The sequence below is a fragment of the Archocentrus centrarchus genome, chromosome 3, assembly GCF_007364275.1.
Source record: "Archocentrus centrarchus isolate MPI-CPG fArcCen1 chromosome 3, fArcCen1, whole genome shotgun sequence".
In the NCBI taxonomy this organism is placed as follows: domain Eukaryota; kingdom Metazoa; phylum Chordata; class Actinopteri; order Cichliformes; family Cichlidae; genus Archocentrus; species Archocentrus centrarchus.
This window is the reverse complement of record NC_044348.1, coordinates 5,972,859-5,988,820: the sequence shown is the minus strand read 5'-3', so window position 1 is coordinate 5,988,820 and position 15,962 is coordinate 5,972,859. Positions and strand designations below refer to the sequence as shown.

The 15,962-nt window shown below is 42.5% G+C and overlaps 1 protein-coding gene across 2 annotated transcripts in view; it reads left to right on the top strand.

The window, feature by feature from the left end:
• The window catches only part of znf609b (zinc finger protein 609b), a 76,616-nt gene extending 62,708 nt beyond the window's left edge, over window positions 1-13,908 (top strand). For both annotated transcript variants that reach the window (XM_030720770.1, XM_030720762.1), the window contains exons 4-8: window positions 4,427-4,514; window positions 6,449-8,744; window positions 8,881-9,232; window positions 10,053-10,424; window positions 11,373-13,908. In XM_030720770.1, coding sequence (XP_030576630.1) covers window positions 4,427-4,514; window positions 6,449-8,744; window positions 8,881-9,232; window positions 10,053-10,424; window positions 11,373-11,416 — 3,152 coding nt within the window. In that variant the 3' untranslated portion in view covers window positions 11,417-13,908. The remainder of the gene's footprint in view (window positions 1-4,426; window positions 4,515-6,448; window positions 8,745-8,880; window positions 9,233-10,052; window positions 10,425-11,372) is intronic.
• The last annotated feature ends 2,054 nt before the right edge of the window (window positions 13,909-15,962 follow it).

Below are 15,962 nucleotides of genomic sequence, written 5' to 3'. Positions count from 1 at the left end.
GTATGGCAGTGGTGTCAAATAATTTTTAATCCTTGTTTCTTGCAGTTCAGCGTAATCCACACTTTGTTTACCTCTGACTCTTTCTCAGTGAAACTGTGCAGCTTGCAGATTTACTTTCCAAGCTCTAATACAACAAATGAAGTATCAGCACTGAAAACATTTCACTTATGCCCACGATGAGGAGTATAATTACTTGGTTTGCATTTAACACTTTGTGTAAGTGATGCACGACTTATACACTTAAAAATCATCATTTTTTCCTCTTATTTTGATATTTTTTCAGGACAACTCTTTTGAATGTCCTTGAGGTGTCCCACATAACATTCAAGGAACTATGTTATTAGCATTCAGAGATGGTTAGAAGCAAATATCTGAGCTGACCCAGAAGCCAAGGACTGCTGACAGGATTACAGGGTTGCTTGGCTTCAGTATGGGAAGGCAGCCAAAATGAAGGCACCTTTGGGGGAAAAAGAGACAACAGCAAACATGGATTTTACAAAAGGCCACTGTGACTGACTCTGAACTATTAAAGTAGAATACAGTACTGTGCAAAAGTCTTGAGCCACCCCTTTATATTTTTCTTCCAAGGAGTCAGATGTTCTTGTGGTCTTGAGCAGAGGTTCTCCAGGCTTTCTGAAGGTCTTTCAAAGTGTTTCTTTGCGGATTGGCTGCGTTTTCACTCATTTTCAGTCCAGTCCTTTTACCTAAGCCGCTTAACACTCACCTATGAATCATTTAGGCATTAAAAAAGGCAACTAACTCAAGGGATGAACCAGTGTTGTCAGACAGCTTAGCAAAGAACCAATTTTAAATTGTATCTTTAGGTGCTTTTGTTACTAGCAGCCTGTAGCAAAACCACATAAAATTGTATTTTTGCACCAACAAGGTGATTCCCAAATAGCTATTAGTTGAAAACCGAGCATATCTCATGCATGGTATGAAGTGTGTCCTTAAAAGAATCTGAGGAAATTGGACAAGTGGAGGACAAAAGAAGTGTCAGGCCTAAAAACTGTCTACAGCAGATGATCAGTATCTGAAAGTCATGTCGTTAAGAAACAGGAAAGAAAATCCAGCAAAGACCTGACACAAGACCTGAGAGATGCCATTTTTAAGAAAAGCGAACAAGGAAAAAAAAAAGGTGAGATATGCCAGATTAGAAAGGAAGTGGACTGAAAATCAGTGGCAACAGGTATTGCGGAGTGATGAACCCAAATTTGAAATTTCTGGTTCAGATCGTCAGTACATACAGAGGAGAGAAATACAACAATGTCTGCAGCCATCTGTAAAACACATTGAAGCCTCTGTCATGTCACAGTACCGTCTGGAAAGCTTCTAATTGCCAACAGCTTCATTCTTCAGCATGACCATGATCCCAACACACTGCCAGTGCAGTAAAAGCATACCTGGACAGAAAAACACACAATGGGACACTATGAGCCATGGATTGGCCTCCCCAGAGCCTGGACTTCAATATTATTGAAGCAGTGTGGGATCATCTTGAGAGAGAATGGAACAAAAGGCAGCCAACATCCCAAGAAGAGCTTTGAATGTCCTTCAAGAAGCCTGGAGAACTCTTCCTGAAGACTACTTAAAGAAAAGAAAGCTGCCTCAGAGAGTTCAGACTGTGCTGAAAAATAAAGGTGGTCACACCAAATATCGATTTTCAAGCTTGTTAGAATTGTACAAACTCTGTTTTTGTCTTATACTCTGTATTTCCATGTATGTTTGCATGTGATTACTTACCCATTACTTTTGCATAGTACCGCAAAAGTATGAACCGCCTTACTGTGGCATTGTTGTTGATGGTAGTGTTTGAATGCTTCCTTCGGTGTTTAGCTGTGCTAAAAACATTTTTTATAACCCTCTGACACTTCCTATTGCTTCCCCCAATAGATTTCCAAGATGTTTTGCATTTTAAAGTGTAATTGAGGTATCGGTGTACCATTTGCTCCTGACAGCTCATAATATTTCTGGCCAATCAATCAGGAGGCTATTTAGACTGTAAATGCCCGATAAGATTGATCACACCATCTCTACTCATCACCTGTCCTCCACTTTGCCTTCACAATCCTAAACATTTGAAACCCTACACTGCAATCTGCTTTTCACTGGCTGACACGTGATAGTTGTAGCTGAGGGAAAGACGGGGAAATTCCCAAGGAAAATCTAATGCAAAACACCCACGATGTCAGATAGACTGCAGCTTAAGATTTATTTTCCAACAAGGCAGCGATGCTTATCACAAGATAAAATGCAGCATGGAATTTCTTCAGAACAAGACTGTGACAGACCTTGATTATTGAGCTCAGACCTGAGTCATGATGGAAAACCTTTGCGGTGGTGGCTTGAAGATGGTTTTAGAGATACTACTCATTCACTTTGACTGTAGTGAATCTTTGCAAAGCTATTTGTTCAATACATGCATTGCTTTCATGCTCAGACAGTTGTGTCCAAATTCTTACTGACTCAAGCAAGGGGCAAAGAAATGTGTATCTCTAAATACTTTTTTCCCCCTTCAAGTATTTTGATCAGCGCTGGCTTTAGTAACACTTAAATCCCGCTTAGACTCATGCGTTGTTCCAGCTACTAAAGACACAGTCAAACATAAAGACCAAACGCTAATTTTAAATCATTTAACAACTCGTGGTGTAATTTCTAAACCCCTCTCTAGAGAATGCTGGGAAGGCTATATCCTGCAGATCATGAAAGGCCACTCATTCATTTGCTCTGCCTTGATTTACATCCTGCCACGACCAGCTGCCAGAGCCATTTTGTGTTGGAGTGTTTGGAGAGCTTAGGGGGCGGGCTGTTGAAGGCGTTTTAGAAAAGGTCCGGGTTCTTCTAATGTGACAGAAATCTGAACTAGAGGACCTCTCCTTTACGCATCGCACACACAAATGACATTTGCAGTTGGAACTAGCCTGGACCAAGCGTTCATGTTTTCAGGCCACAGACTGAAGGAAGAGACTTGTAGCCAAGTGTCAGCAGGTTCCTGTAAACATATATAAATGCCTTATACACTTGCTGTTTTATGCCAGAGGCAGCAAGAGAAAAATGAGGTCTGAACTGTGACTTGTGAGTGTGTGTGGGAGGGAAAAAGATTGTAAGCCAGGGATGGTTATACCATTGAAAAGAGGAAATGAGGGTGAGGGTGAAGGAGAGAGGGAAAATAGGGTGAGCAAGAGCGGTTTCCTAAGCTAATAAAATGTTCGGAGGGATGGAAGCTGCCAGCCAGCATTCCTGTGCCATTAGATAAGTTAGCTCACTGCAGCCTCCAGTTTCTCTGCAATGCTGAAGTGGCAAGCTGAGGTCACCAGCAGAGAGTGAGGGGGATGGTGTGGGCAATAAATTCAGAATGTGTTTGTGCACAGGCGTTGCTTCTAAACCACTGTAGCTGTTTGGTTGATGATTCACTTTTGAATTTATGGGTTAAATCTTCGAATTATCCTTCGTTTGCCTCTATCATAGTGTCCATTTAAAACGACCTTCAATAGCAGCTGCTGTGTGAAATGTTATTTTTTTTTAATTAATATGAAATGTACTGCAGTTCAACATCCATGTGCAGGATTTCAGTTAACACCTTTTGTCCAAGTCCACCTAATTTTGGTTTCTTAGAGAGACTCTTGCGTGCGACCTTCAGGGCCTAATTTTAGATTTTAATATGCGAGATCAGGTATCGCACTTAGCGCGAGACGGATTGTGTAGCTCACACCGAATGCTACAGTCTCGACACTAGCCAAAAAGGCGACGCAGAAGTGTAGCAGATTGCTTCAATGCCGGTGAAGTCAAGAAGCTGTTCTTGCGCATTCCTGTACAGCCTGTCAAAATAAGCCGTCCACGCTGAATTGGTTGAGCCCAGGAGCTTGTTGCTTGTTTTTAACAAGCTGCAGTTAAGCGCCACTACATTCTCTCCAAGGTTGTAAATTTCTGGGCTGCAAAGCGAGATGCAAGTTTTGGAGAAAATATTTGCCTATAAGTAATTCTCCCTCAGGGAACTCTCTTGTACTATGAGATGGCTTATTTAAATGGAATGGGTGGTTAGGTGTGAGAATTTCCCAATAAAATCTTTGCGATCATTCTTACTGAGACCTGCTGCCAGTGTCTCTTTACAGGTTTTACAATGCTGACTGCAGCTGAGTCTGTTCCAAGTCATTTAGAAGATATCAGTCAGTCTTGCCCCCACAGCTTTACTGTATGAAGAAGATTAAAAATAGATCTCTGAATTGTAAAAGTGTCTTCCATATGACACCCTTTAGCGAAGATTAACGCATTGATGCAGCAGCCAGAATGCACTTTTTCCTTACACTGTGCACAGTTATATATGGATTTCACAGGAAAATGCTCTCTGGTGAATGAGCTGTATTTTTTTCTGTGTTCTTTAAGTTTCTGTCATAGATAATGTTATATGTAAATCTTTGTTTTATAGGCATGCTGGTGGTCAATGTTACATGGAGAAACAAGACATATGTGGGTACCCTGTTGGACTGTACACGGCATGACTGGGCACCTCCAAGGTAAGATGCATGGCTCTATGCAGTTTTTTCTTTTTAATTGGAGAAAGCAGGGTTTGCATACTATTACATTTACTCTCAAACTCTTGGTTCTCGGTCTCTCACCCTTTTCATATTGTGAATGATATAAATGTGCTGTAGCAGCATCGGACTTAAGGATACACAGCCTAATGCACCAACTTACCTCTGGACCTACAGAGTAAACGTTAGCCTTTATGTTGAGCCGGGAGACACAGGATTCATTGGCAAACAGCTGATGTCCCAGGAGGTAGTAGTGGAAATACAAAGATACTCTAATAAGCCAGATTGCAGAATCCACTCAGTGAACTGACAGCTTTTCTTCAACACTCTAAAATTCTTTATCACAAAGGCTGCAATTTCTTAGATCAGTGTTATGTGGGTGGAAGTGTGAGGTGTTGTTGTAATTTCTGGGTATTTGCCTTTGTTATGCAAAATCCACAGCGTGTGGATTGTAAAATACATTGCCAGGCACTTGCTTTGATTGGAAACACCTGCACTATATCTAAATGTAAATAGAATTCTATATTTGAAATGCCTAGTTAAGTGCAACGGAGAAAAAAAAATAATCAAGGATAAACCAGTGCTAATGGAAAACTAGAAGAAGCTGCATAACACTAATGTATCACAGTATATCACAATAATGCTCAGTACATGATGTTTGCTGGGCTGCATTTGCACTGAGATAATCTTACGTTTGCAGCACAACCACATTAGGGACAAACCATGAATAATTCAGAAAGCCTTTAACAGACTGAATATAAACTTGGGCTTGTAATATGTCTAAATTCCTGTACCAGTTAGACTACAGATGTATTCACATCCCCTGCTGAGGTTGAAATTTTTTGGAGAGACTTGTAGGGGAAGCTGTGAGTCATACCAGCCCTGTGTCTGACTTTGTCACAGACTGCTAACCTTCACTGCTGCGCTGAAGATAATTGCATTACTGTTATGGTGAGATAAGGCCAAACTGCTATTTTAAGTATTTGAATGACTGCGTGTTTTGATTACAAAGCAGCTCGAATGTTCATGGCTGTCTTTTCCAATGATTCTTACATGTCTTTCATTTGGAATGTCATGTGGCTTTGTTTAAAGTGCTTACTCACTTGTACAGAATGAAATATCAGTTTGTTATGTTACAAGAGGAAAAAGAGGGAACAATGGTGTATCTGTTTTGATATCAGTGCCATTGTGTATTCTAGTGGTGGATCTGAAAAGAGCTTAAACTCTTCAGTGTTGTTGTCCGTGGTGTTACAGTTGTTACTGATGCGACCTCTTTTCTGTTTTCTGAATGTTTGATGAGATAACGTAGGAATGTGGCACATTGTATGGCACACCAACACAGTAGTTAACCTTGTATATGATATTGCTGTGAAAATATAAACAAGTCATCTTCACAGGAGCTTTAACAATGGTCTGGCCAAGCACAGATGTAGCCTAAAAACTTGCATATGGTTTGGGGACAGGTTTAAAAAAAAAAAAGACAGCTTCAAAATTGTTGCTTTAAAGGTCCTTAGAGAGCACTACAGCTGCCAAAAACCTACCCTTTTTTCTAATAATGAGGGCAGCAACAGTTTGCTGTTCCAGATACAAGTAGATTTATCATAAAATGACTTGTGACATCTTAATTACGCATGGGTGATTACACAAAAACAACTGACTGCATCACTGATGAGATTTGTCATTTTTCTTGACAGGCTGTTGTTGTCATAAATCCAATTATATTCAGAGTAATTTAATGCTATGAAATAATAACATGAGAGTCCAATGAGGTAATAATGTTAATTTTTTTAAAAAATCATTAGGTGTATTTCCTTTATATTATTTCCAACTCAAACAAAAAACATTGAGTTGTACTATAATTGATCATTGCTGATTAACAATACTAATCTGAATGTGATTTTTCAACACTGTTGCAGGTTTTGCGAATCTCCTACAAGTGATCTGGAGATGAGGAATGGTCGTGGTCGGGGTAAACGAATGAGACCGAATAGCAACACCCCTCTCAACGAGAACAGCAACTCATCAGACAGCAAGGGCACCACCAATAATAAGACACGGGCGGCCTCTAACAGCAAGGGTCGGAGGGGCAGTCAGACACCATCAGAGCGTCGTACCCCACCAAACAGTAACACAGAGGACATCAAGGCCAGCCCCTCTTCGGCTGGAAAGCGCAAGACCAAGCCAGCCTCAGACATGGAACCCAATTCCAGCTCAGAGGACACCAAAGGCAACAAACGTATGCGGACAAACTCCAACAGTGGAGGGGTGGGACCAGCAGGTCTTCCTATCCCTTCTATTAAAACTGAGCCCCTTCCACCTCCCCTCGATCGTAGCTGCCCCTCCCCAGTTCTTATTGACTGCCCACACCCTAACTGCAACAAAAAGTACAAGCACATAAATGGTCTCAAGTACCACCAAGCCCGCGCCCACAATGATGATGACATAAAGTTGGACTTAGATGGCGACAGCGAATATGGAGAGGACTCAACTCTCCACCCTGAACCAGGGAACTGTAATGGAGCATCTATCTCTCAAAAAGGATGCTTATCTCCAGCACGTTCAGCCACTCCAAAAGGCAGGAACTTTGATGCTCAGAGTCCTTCTCCATCTCCTGGCAAGTTTGGTTCAAAACAGAGTAAAAAGAAAATTGCTGAAACAGATGCTGAAACAGGAGGTACACCGATGGATGGGTGTGAGGATGGGCCATGCCTCACTGATGAGGCCAGTAATGATGGTATAGATGATAAGAGAGGATCGGAAAAGTCTAAAAAGGCAAGCACGAGTGCGAAAACAGAAAAGATGGCACAGAAAAACTTGAAGTCACCACGGCCAATTGGCCCTGGCCCTACAGCAACCCAGCAGATGTACTCCTTTCCTCCTGGAAACCCAAATTCTTCCCCGGGGCTTACCCCAATGATGCAAGGAATCCCTAAGAGTCCCCAAATGAAAGGCACACAGCCTAAACCCCCTGCCATCGGAGATCCTGCCTCCGGTAGCTCCAAAGACAAGAAGAGGAAAGACAAAAAGAAAAAAGATGGTGGAAAGGAAGCTGATAGCCCCAAGCCTCCAGGAAAGGGAGGAAAACTGGAGGAAGGAAAGCTTCCATACTCAGAACCATGCGAACAGGGGAATAAGGGGGAAGGGCTTCTTAATGGTTCATCAGATCCTCAAAGTCGCTTGGCCAGTATGAAGGCTGAGGCCGACAAGATATACAGCTTTTCTGACAACGCCCCAAGCCCATCCATTGGTGTTGCCAGTCGAATAGATGGCAGTGGGATGCCACAGACTCTCACACCACTTCACATGGTGAACCAGAATGGTGCTGACAACTCTTCAGTCAAAACCAACAGCCCAGCATATTCAGATATTTCAGATGCTGGTGAAGATGGAGAAGGGAAACTAGAAGCTGTTAAAGTCAGGACAGAGGACCAAGCCATCAGGGAAAGTGTCAAAAAGGCGCTGTTTCCTAATCAGACACCCAGCAAAGATTCCCCTTACTATGCCGGTTATGACACGTATTACTCACCCAATTATGTCAACCCCAGTCCTGGAGGGCCCAATCCAGGTGCAACAGCTGCCGAAGGTCAGGTAAAGATTAAAAGGGAGGATGAGCAGGACCAAGGTGAGGAAAAAGTCAAGGTTGAGGTTCACGAAGATCGCAAAGCTGACAGCACTGCTCCCGGGCAACAACAACAGCAACCCTCAGTCATCCAGCAGCGATCTAACATGTACATGCAGCCTCTTTACTACAACCAGTATGCTTATGTCCCTCCATATGCATACCATCCCGATCAAGCCTACCTGATGAGCGCCAACCCAGCCTATCGGCAACAGTATGAGGAACGGCAGCGACAGATGGCTGAGCAGCATCGTGCTGTTGAGAAGAAGTCAGATGTATCCATGAAAGAGCGAGAATCTTCCATGAAGGATGAGTGGAAACAAAAAAGCCCAATGCCACCAAGCCTCTCCAAAACACCAAGTCAATCAGACCTGGGAAAGACGCAGCAGCAACCAAGCAAATCTAGGGACTCGCCCTCTGAGCCCACCTCCAAACCAATGGGAACTATAAAGGGGGAGGACTCAAAGTCCCAGCAAGCTGAGGGACTAAAGATGAAACTGACTGAAGGAGGTCACCATGGCAAGGAAGATCCCAAGCAAGCACTTGAATCCAGAGGTCAGGCAGGGCTGGAGCAGGCCATGTGGTTCCGACAGGTAAGTAGCAGTCCAGTTTAACAGTGCTAGAATATGTTTGTAAAACTGTTGTGATAATGTTTTGTGAGTTACGCACTACTCCAGTCTGTTGATAGTGATTTTAGATGATTTCGACCTTCTTTCCTGCCCTAAGCAGTACCCCGAGAGCCAGAAGCCTCAAGCAGAAGATGAACACCAGCAACAACACCCTCGATGGAAGGATAGGGAACATGATCGTAAATTAAAGGATGAAAGGCCCAGGCCCAAGGACAGTCAAAGTGGGCCCAAGGAGGATGGCAAAGAGAGCAGTGATCCCAGAATCACTTCTGAAGAGCATCGTGCTATGAGCAAAGACTCTCGTTCTAATCCTCACATGCAGTTCTCATCACCACTAGCACAGCACCAAGGCTACATGCCCTACATGCATGGTTACCCCTATGGACAAGGCTATGACCCCAACCACCCTGGATACAGGGGCATGCCCTCGGTTATGATGCAGAATTACCCAGGTATGACCTTGGAATTATTCCAAATATATTATAAAATACAGAGCGAAAGAGTTTGAATTTTTGCTGGTCAGGTTCATTATCACTGGTCAGGTTTTCAGTGGTTTCTGTGATTTCTATAGATCAAATACTTGAAGTCTTAAATGATTAAATGGCTGATCATTTAATCATGTATCATTTTTTTGAAAATGCAGTGCATGCAAACATTCATTAGTGCAGCTTTAGATAGCCTGTCAGAACTGTTTATCAGTGTTAGCTGAATCAGGAAAGTTTTCTGATTAGGTCATTCTTCTGATTTTCCTGCATAAAAAGAGCACTTTTTGTGTTGTTTTGCTAGTAATTGTGGTAATGTTTAATGGCTCCATGAAATAATTGCAGTCCTTTGGTTGAGTTTGGTAGAAATGAGGCACAGCATTGGAGCAATTTGCAAGGCAATTACATAATTTAAGTCAAAGAATTACTTTACTGCCTAAGTGGTTATCAATACAGTAGTATGTGTTAAAAAAACAAGTAGGAAGGTTGAATTTTTGTTTATCCCCACATTCCTGGAGGGTCTGATATACATAACCCAAATATTATAGTATTTATATACATGTGGTAAATGAATACTAGTGTTTCTACACCAACATGGATGTCAGTAAACACTGAAGAGACGAGTGAGCTGTAAAAGTAAGTGGACACATTAGTTACCAATGCGTATCATAAGCCATTTTCACTTCTCCTGTTGAGGTGATCCTCATTGCAGTCTGAACAGTATTTATCTCATTTTGTATTCCATATAAACCTGAATATGTGAATCACCACTTTTCCTCATCACTCTTAGGCTCTTATCTACCTGGAGGTTATCCCTTTTCCCCATATGGGAGTAAAATCACCGGGGCTGAGGAAGGCAGCGATAAATCTCGTGCTAGCCCTACTGTCACCAAAACAGCAACGGACTCCAAAGCCCTGGAAATCCTGCATCAGCACGCCAGCCAGTACAAGAGCAAATCCCCCACAGTAGGTGACAAGCCACCCCATGACAGGGAAAGGGAGCAGGACAGGGGAGCTTCTGGAGACAGAGATCGGGACAGGGAGCGCGAGAGGGAAAGGGAGAGAGACATGGACCGACCGCGGTCCTCACCCTCCCAGCGGATCATGCCCTCTCACCACCACCTGGGATACCCCCTGCAATATGATCTGTCTTATGCCACAGGTAAGTCAGCCATCCAATTTCACTCGAGCTTTAATGTTCGCTTCTTACAGACACAGTAGACTGTCCAAATGTGGTCACCTAAAAACAGAACATAAGAAGGAAATATATTTTTGTTGCTTGCCAGCCATCAAGCCGCAACCCCCCTCCCCCCGTACCCACCAGCAGCAGCTGACAGTGAAACAAAACACAAGCCTACTGAGAGCAGCATTTTCAAACAAATGCAGGTGGCAGACACTGTGCGTCACACAAACAATGCACGCAGAGTGGCTCGAGTTAAAAATACTGAGGCAGTGATGTAGAGCGTCCTGTAAAAGTAAAACTGTGTGTTTCTGTCTCTGTCCTGGCTTTATTTGAGTTGAAAGGGAGAACAACACCTTCCTTATGGTGCAGATCATAAAGAGGCAGCGAACTGTAAAGGAAACAAAACCCGCGCTTCTCTGTTGCAGTCTAGTCAAATATGCAGCGCAGCTTTTAGCCCCTCAGCTCATCCATCCTAAGTAGGTCCTCTGAGGACAAGTGGATCATGGTGTTGATAATAGAGACTTTGAACGAGTCCAAGACACAAATCCACTGCAGGCTGCACTGACATCTAGTGGGAACTCGGTTGAATTACAGTGAATGTGATAAATGGATCCGTTACCCAGTTGCAAATGTGTTATCTGTATTAATAGTCCTGTATTAAGTGCAAATTTCACAAAGGTTACAGTCTTTATATCACTCCTTCTTGAGGATGTAGTTGCTGTTAAATTGTATTATGTTCAGCTCATAGGTGTTTCTACTACTAACTGCATAGTGCATTGGGGTGAAATGGCAGCACAAATTACAGCTTCTGTCATCAGCAAAATGTATTTAAAACCTTAAGCAGAACCAAGTTACAGATGTGTGATAAGCATTTTTTTTTTGGTGTGTGCGCGTAATAAATAATTCTTTCCTTTGTATCCTTCACAGGAAAACCTGACCGTCACACCTCAACCCTGCAAAGATTCATGTGACTGGCTCACATGAGAACAAGATCTCCCGGGTGTTACCTTTTAGACATCAGTTGAATGGTGTTTCTATCTATATTTTTCAGTTCTTCTGCCCCAAGGATAAGGCAGACTGTTGTTGTTGTTGTTGTTGTTTTCCTTCCCCCCCTCCTCTCGTCAAACCTTGGACTGTAACAGAACTGATAATATAACCCAGGTTCAAAGCCATCGCTCTGCCCCGTCACGCAGAGGAAACACCAACCCGCTGATTATCTAGTCTTTGCACTGTCAACAAATACAATGCAAAAAGAGACTATTGGACTGCCAGAACAGCTTTTTGTTGTTGTTTTTTGTTTTTTTTTTCCTTGGACTGCATTGTTTCTTGTTTTGTTTTTTGGGTTTTTTGTCACACGCAGAAAGAAATTGGCAAGGGATTTTGGGAAGTTGGGTGGCTGATGGGAAAGAGGGGTCAAACTAAAGACTGTTTAAAAAAAAAAAAAAAAGTGAATCACTTTGGCTTATTGTATGCCGTGAAACAACAGTATATCCTTAACTTGACAAATGTTTGGCTATATTTCATGGGGAGAGGGAATATGGCAACAGCTGCTTTCTTCAGAGACTTAAGAGCCTGAGGCTGAAGTTTTTTCATTTTCCATCGTCATCGTTTCCCATCCTCCTCGAGCCCTCACGTCTTGTTTCAGGGATGATGTCACGTTCTGCGAAGGGACCGCGTACACCTCAACGGAGAATAAACACTATTCATGTTTTCTTTACTTCTACTCCATATCATTGTGCTCATCTTTGAATGTGTCTGATGCTGGTATTGGTCCCGTTATTTTCCTCAAAATGAAAGGGTCGCATCTGTTTTGCCACTCACTCAAACAGTGAAGCCACATTAGCGAGCGATGAGTTCACAGGGCGTTCTGTCATCACGATTATCGGGCCACTTGTGTGGGTTTTGGTGTGTTTTGTTTTTACTGTAAGATTGTGCTCCTTTAAGCTTGTCAAGTTTGATTGTTTCCTGTAAACAATGTGAAAGTTCACTCATGTATTTTTCTGCTGTAATATAGACTTTTATCCTACTTTTATGTGCATAAATGTTTATATTCATCCCAGCACGCAACTGCTTAAGAAACTGTTAAATAGCTTCCACTGCGTTTACCATTATGCGCTCAGATGGTCACTGTTGCTGTAGAGTTCCTGAACTTCTTGTGTGCTTCCTTATTTGCCCCACAGGTTTTGCTTGAGCTCAAACTTGGTTCACATCTCCACTCATCCTAACAAGCAGTGTGGGGGTTGATTCATTGAAGATCTCTGAATTGCTTGGAACTGACAATTTACAAGGTGTTCTAGGACTTCTTCAAGTTTGGCCACTCTCCCCTTCAAGGTCATCCTCTGGTGCACCTCTAGACTGTTTTCAGTACTGCTATTTTTAGGTCAGTCCCTTTGAAGTCCCCCCCTTTTTTTTATACCAACGTTCAACATTAGGGCACCATGAATTCCTCCTCCAGGGTCAGACTGTCAGTAAGCAGGATTATGTGGAAATAGCCTAAACTGCTTTGGCACCCAGCACAATGAAAACACAATAGTTAACCATATTCAGAAGATTTGGATCCCTGCAGCTCTATTGATTTATCCCAAATAAAAATCGAGTTGAAGTGTCACTGTTTTAACACACTGGTGGAGACTGCACAGGCACATGTGTGAGCAGAAAATGCATAAATAAATGAATGAATGCATGAATAAAAAGCAGCCATGCTAAAAGCACTGCAGTGCTGCCCAAGAGCATGACCTTGATGGGGGTTTACAGGTAGTCTCCAAACCCTATGGTTGTACCTTGTAGTGACAATGGTGACAACAAACTGGAGATTCAGTCATTTTTAGGTTAATATTACAGCGTGAAAAGACTAAAAATCCTCTTGGTGCTTCGCTTGCTCGTGTGGCTTCACCCTAATAGACATTCACTTCAGACTATTGTTAGCTTGTTTTTATATTTTTCAAACTAGCAGCTAGCTTTGGATTAGTGTAAAAGAAGGCAAATGAGTCTGATACCTCAGACTGCAGTTTTATTTGTTAGGTTGTTGCCTGTGCTGGAAGGTCAGCTTATTAGCACATTGAACAGATGATAACCCTATAAAAAAAATTCCAGCTGATACTATTACAAACACGAACCAATCAGATGTTGACACAAAAAAAATGGAAGTGTGAGCCAGTGAAAATGTGGAGCAACATGACCGTGGTAAAATAAGCAAAATGGGACCTGGAGTAGGGAGGCTCAGAGCTGCCCAATCAGCTCTCAGCTTTCCTTTTGACCTCTAACAGGTGGTCCCTCTTTGTAAATTAGCAGTCTAGTTAACAAAAAGCCAGTGTCAACGTGTCCTGTTATACCAGAGATACCTCTTGGCTTTATAGTACAGTTCTCTTATACCTCAGGGGTTGTAAGTGAAATTCTATACACATGCAATTTGCATTGATTTGAGAGGGTTTCTGTTTCTCTGTGTGTGTGTGGGGGGGGGGGGGGGGGGGGGACAAAAAGCACATTTTCTGCTCTGGGCTGGATGTGATGCGTTGGTTCACTCGGGATAGGGCATTGCTAAAGATTTAATGTGGGCCGTGGCTTGTGACCAGTCTTAATGTTCCTCTAAAGCATTATGATGAGAGTGGAATATTGACCATGTTGTCATTAAATTTAATCTTATTGATTTTTTTTTTTTCTTTTGGCTCTACACTTAATGTTCCTGTTGTTTTGTTTGTCTCATTAAATACTCCACATGATCAAATCCCTAAACCACCAGTTAACGTTGTGTCTAACACCCTCTGACGTTGGATGTTATGCTTGTTAAGACGCTACTCACGGTTACGAAACTGCAGCTCTGCATTTTGAGGTTCTTGGACATTCCAAGTAAATAAGTTGCCAGTTTCTCGTCCAGTGGAGGCTTGCGACGATGGTTTATCTTTTGACTTTCTTTTTTTAACGCATTTTAAAGAAGAATGGCTGACATGAATAAGCTGAATGTGGTGGTGTTTGACATGTACTTAATCTGTAAGGGTGATCTAGGCAGCTGTGATGTTGTCATTTTAAAGTCAGTGGGTTTTAGTACCAGCAGGCTGCATACAGTACATATAGTTTTATCAGACAATGGTTGTGACAAGTGCATTTGTTCTCTCTCTGAGAGTAGTAATGTTATCTCAGTAGTAAGCAAAGCCCAGTGAAAATCATATATACTAAAGTGTATGAAAAAGCCAGAAAAGTAATGTTTTGCTATCAACATATTGGAAAGTGCTTGGCTCTTGTATTTTGCAGGACTGTATTTGTTGTTTCATGGTGAAGAGTATATTTATTGGCCAGCAGTTGTCTCAATTGGTGCCTAGTTGAACATTCTCCTGTGAAAACGCAGAGACACTCGCTCATTTGTCCTTTCCCGACCCGCCTACTGTCACGCAAACCCCCGGATCCCCCCACCCACCCACCCCCCCCCCCCTCTCCCCCCCAAAAAGTACCACTTCTGGTGCTTGCAAGGATGTTTACAATGTCTTCATTTTCTTTCTGTGTGAGAAATTCAGATCTGTCCCCTCTCCTCATTTCTCCCTCCCTTCAGGAGTTTGTGTAAAGTGTACATTACCATGGTTCTTTTTTATACAATACTCTGTAACTTGCCTTTGTAAATTTGGGCTGGAAAAAAAATAAATCTTTTTATGAGACAATCTGTCTTGGGAACCGCTTAATGGCTTATGCTTGGTTGATGCTGTGGCTTTAAGCTAATAATACAGTTAAATGATCCAAGTTTTAATCTCTACCATGAAAATGTTTTTTATATTTATTGTTTACCACCCAGGGAGAAAGCTCAACCATAATGCAGCGTTCCAGCAAATCATCTCATCGGGAAACTTAATTTTAAACGGGCTTCCTTGTGCCATTTTTAGCAAGTCTATTTCAAAAATTGGCAGATGAGTATAGGTGATGTCATATTTAGATCCCATCACAATAAACAAAAAGTCCCCAGCCTGTGTAAGGCGAGGGTTTGAATTTGCTTGTAAATTGATTTTCCTGGCCTGGAGAGAGAAGTCCAAAAGCCTGAAAAACCTCTTAGACTGCAGAAACTGCACCGTGGCACACAGCCACATGAGCGCAGTGTCTCTAAAGAGGTCACAGTCGGTGGGATCAAATGTCCGATTTTTGCCTGTTTCAGACTTTTACAGCTGACTGACTTGCAGTGCTTGAGGAGCGCAGTGCACATGCATTTAACTGGAATATATGTGGTGCTGGTCTGGGAAACTGTCAACAGTTGGGTCTGTTCACTTAACGTATGTACACACTGCTGTAACGTTATCTGGGTCTGGTGCAGCATCCATTCGTATCAGGCAGTTGGGATATTTTTAACTGCCCTTAATGCCCCTGAACTGACAGTACACTCTATGCATTAGCATAATGCAACATCAGTGACAGAGAGTGATTAGGCCGGGGATGATTTTGGTGAGTGTAAATGTGAAATCTGATTATCCTCTATGCTCTCAGCTCTGCAGAGGGAGGAGGGCTGGGAATAGAGAGAGAGCGAGAGTGAGGCTGGAGGAG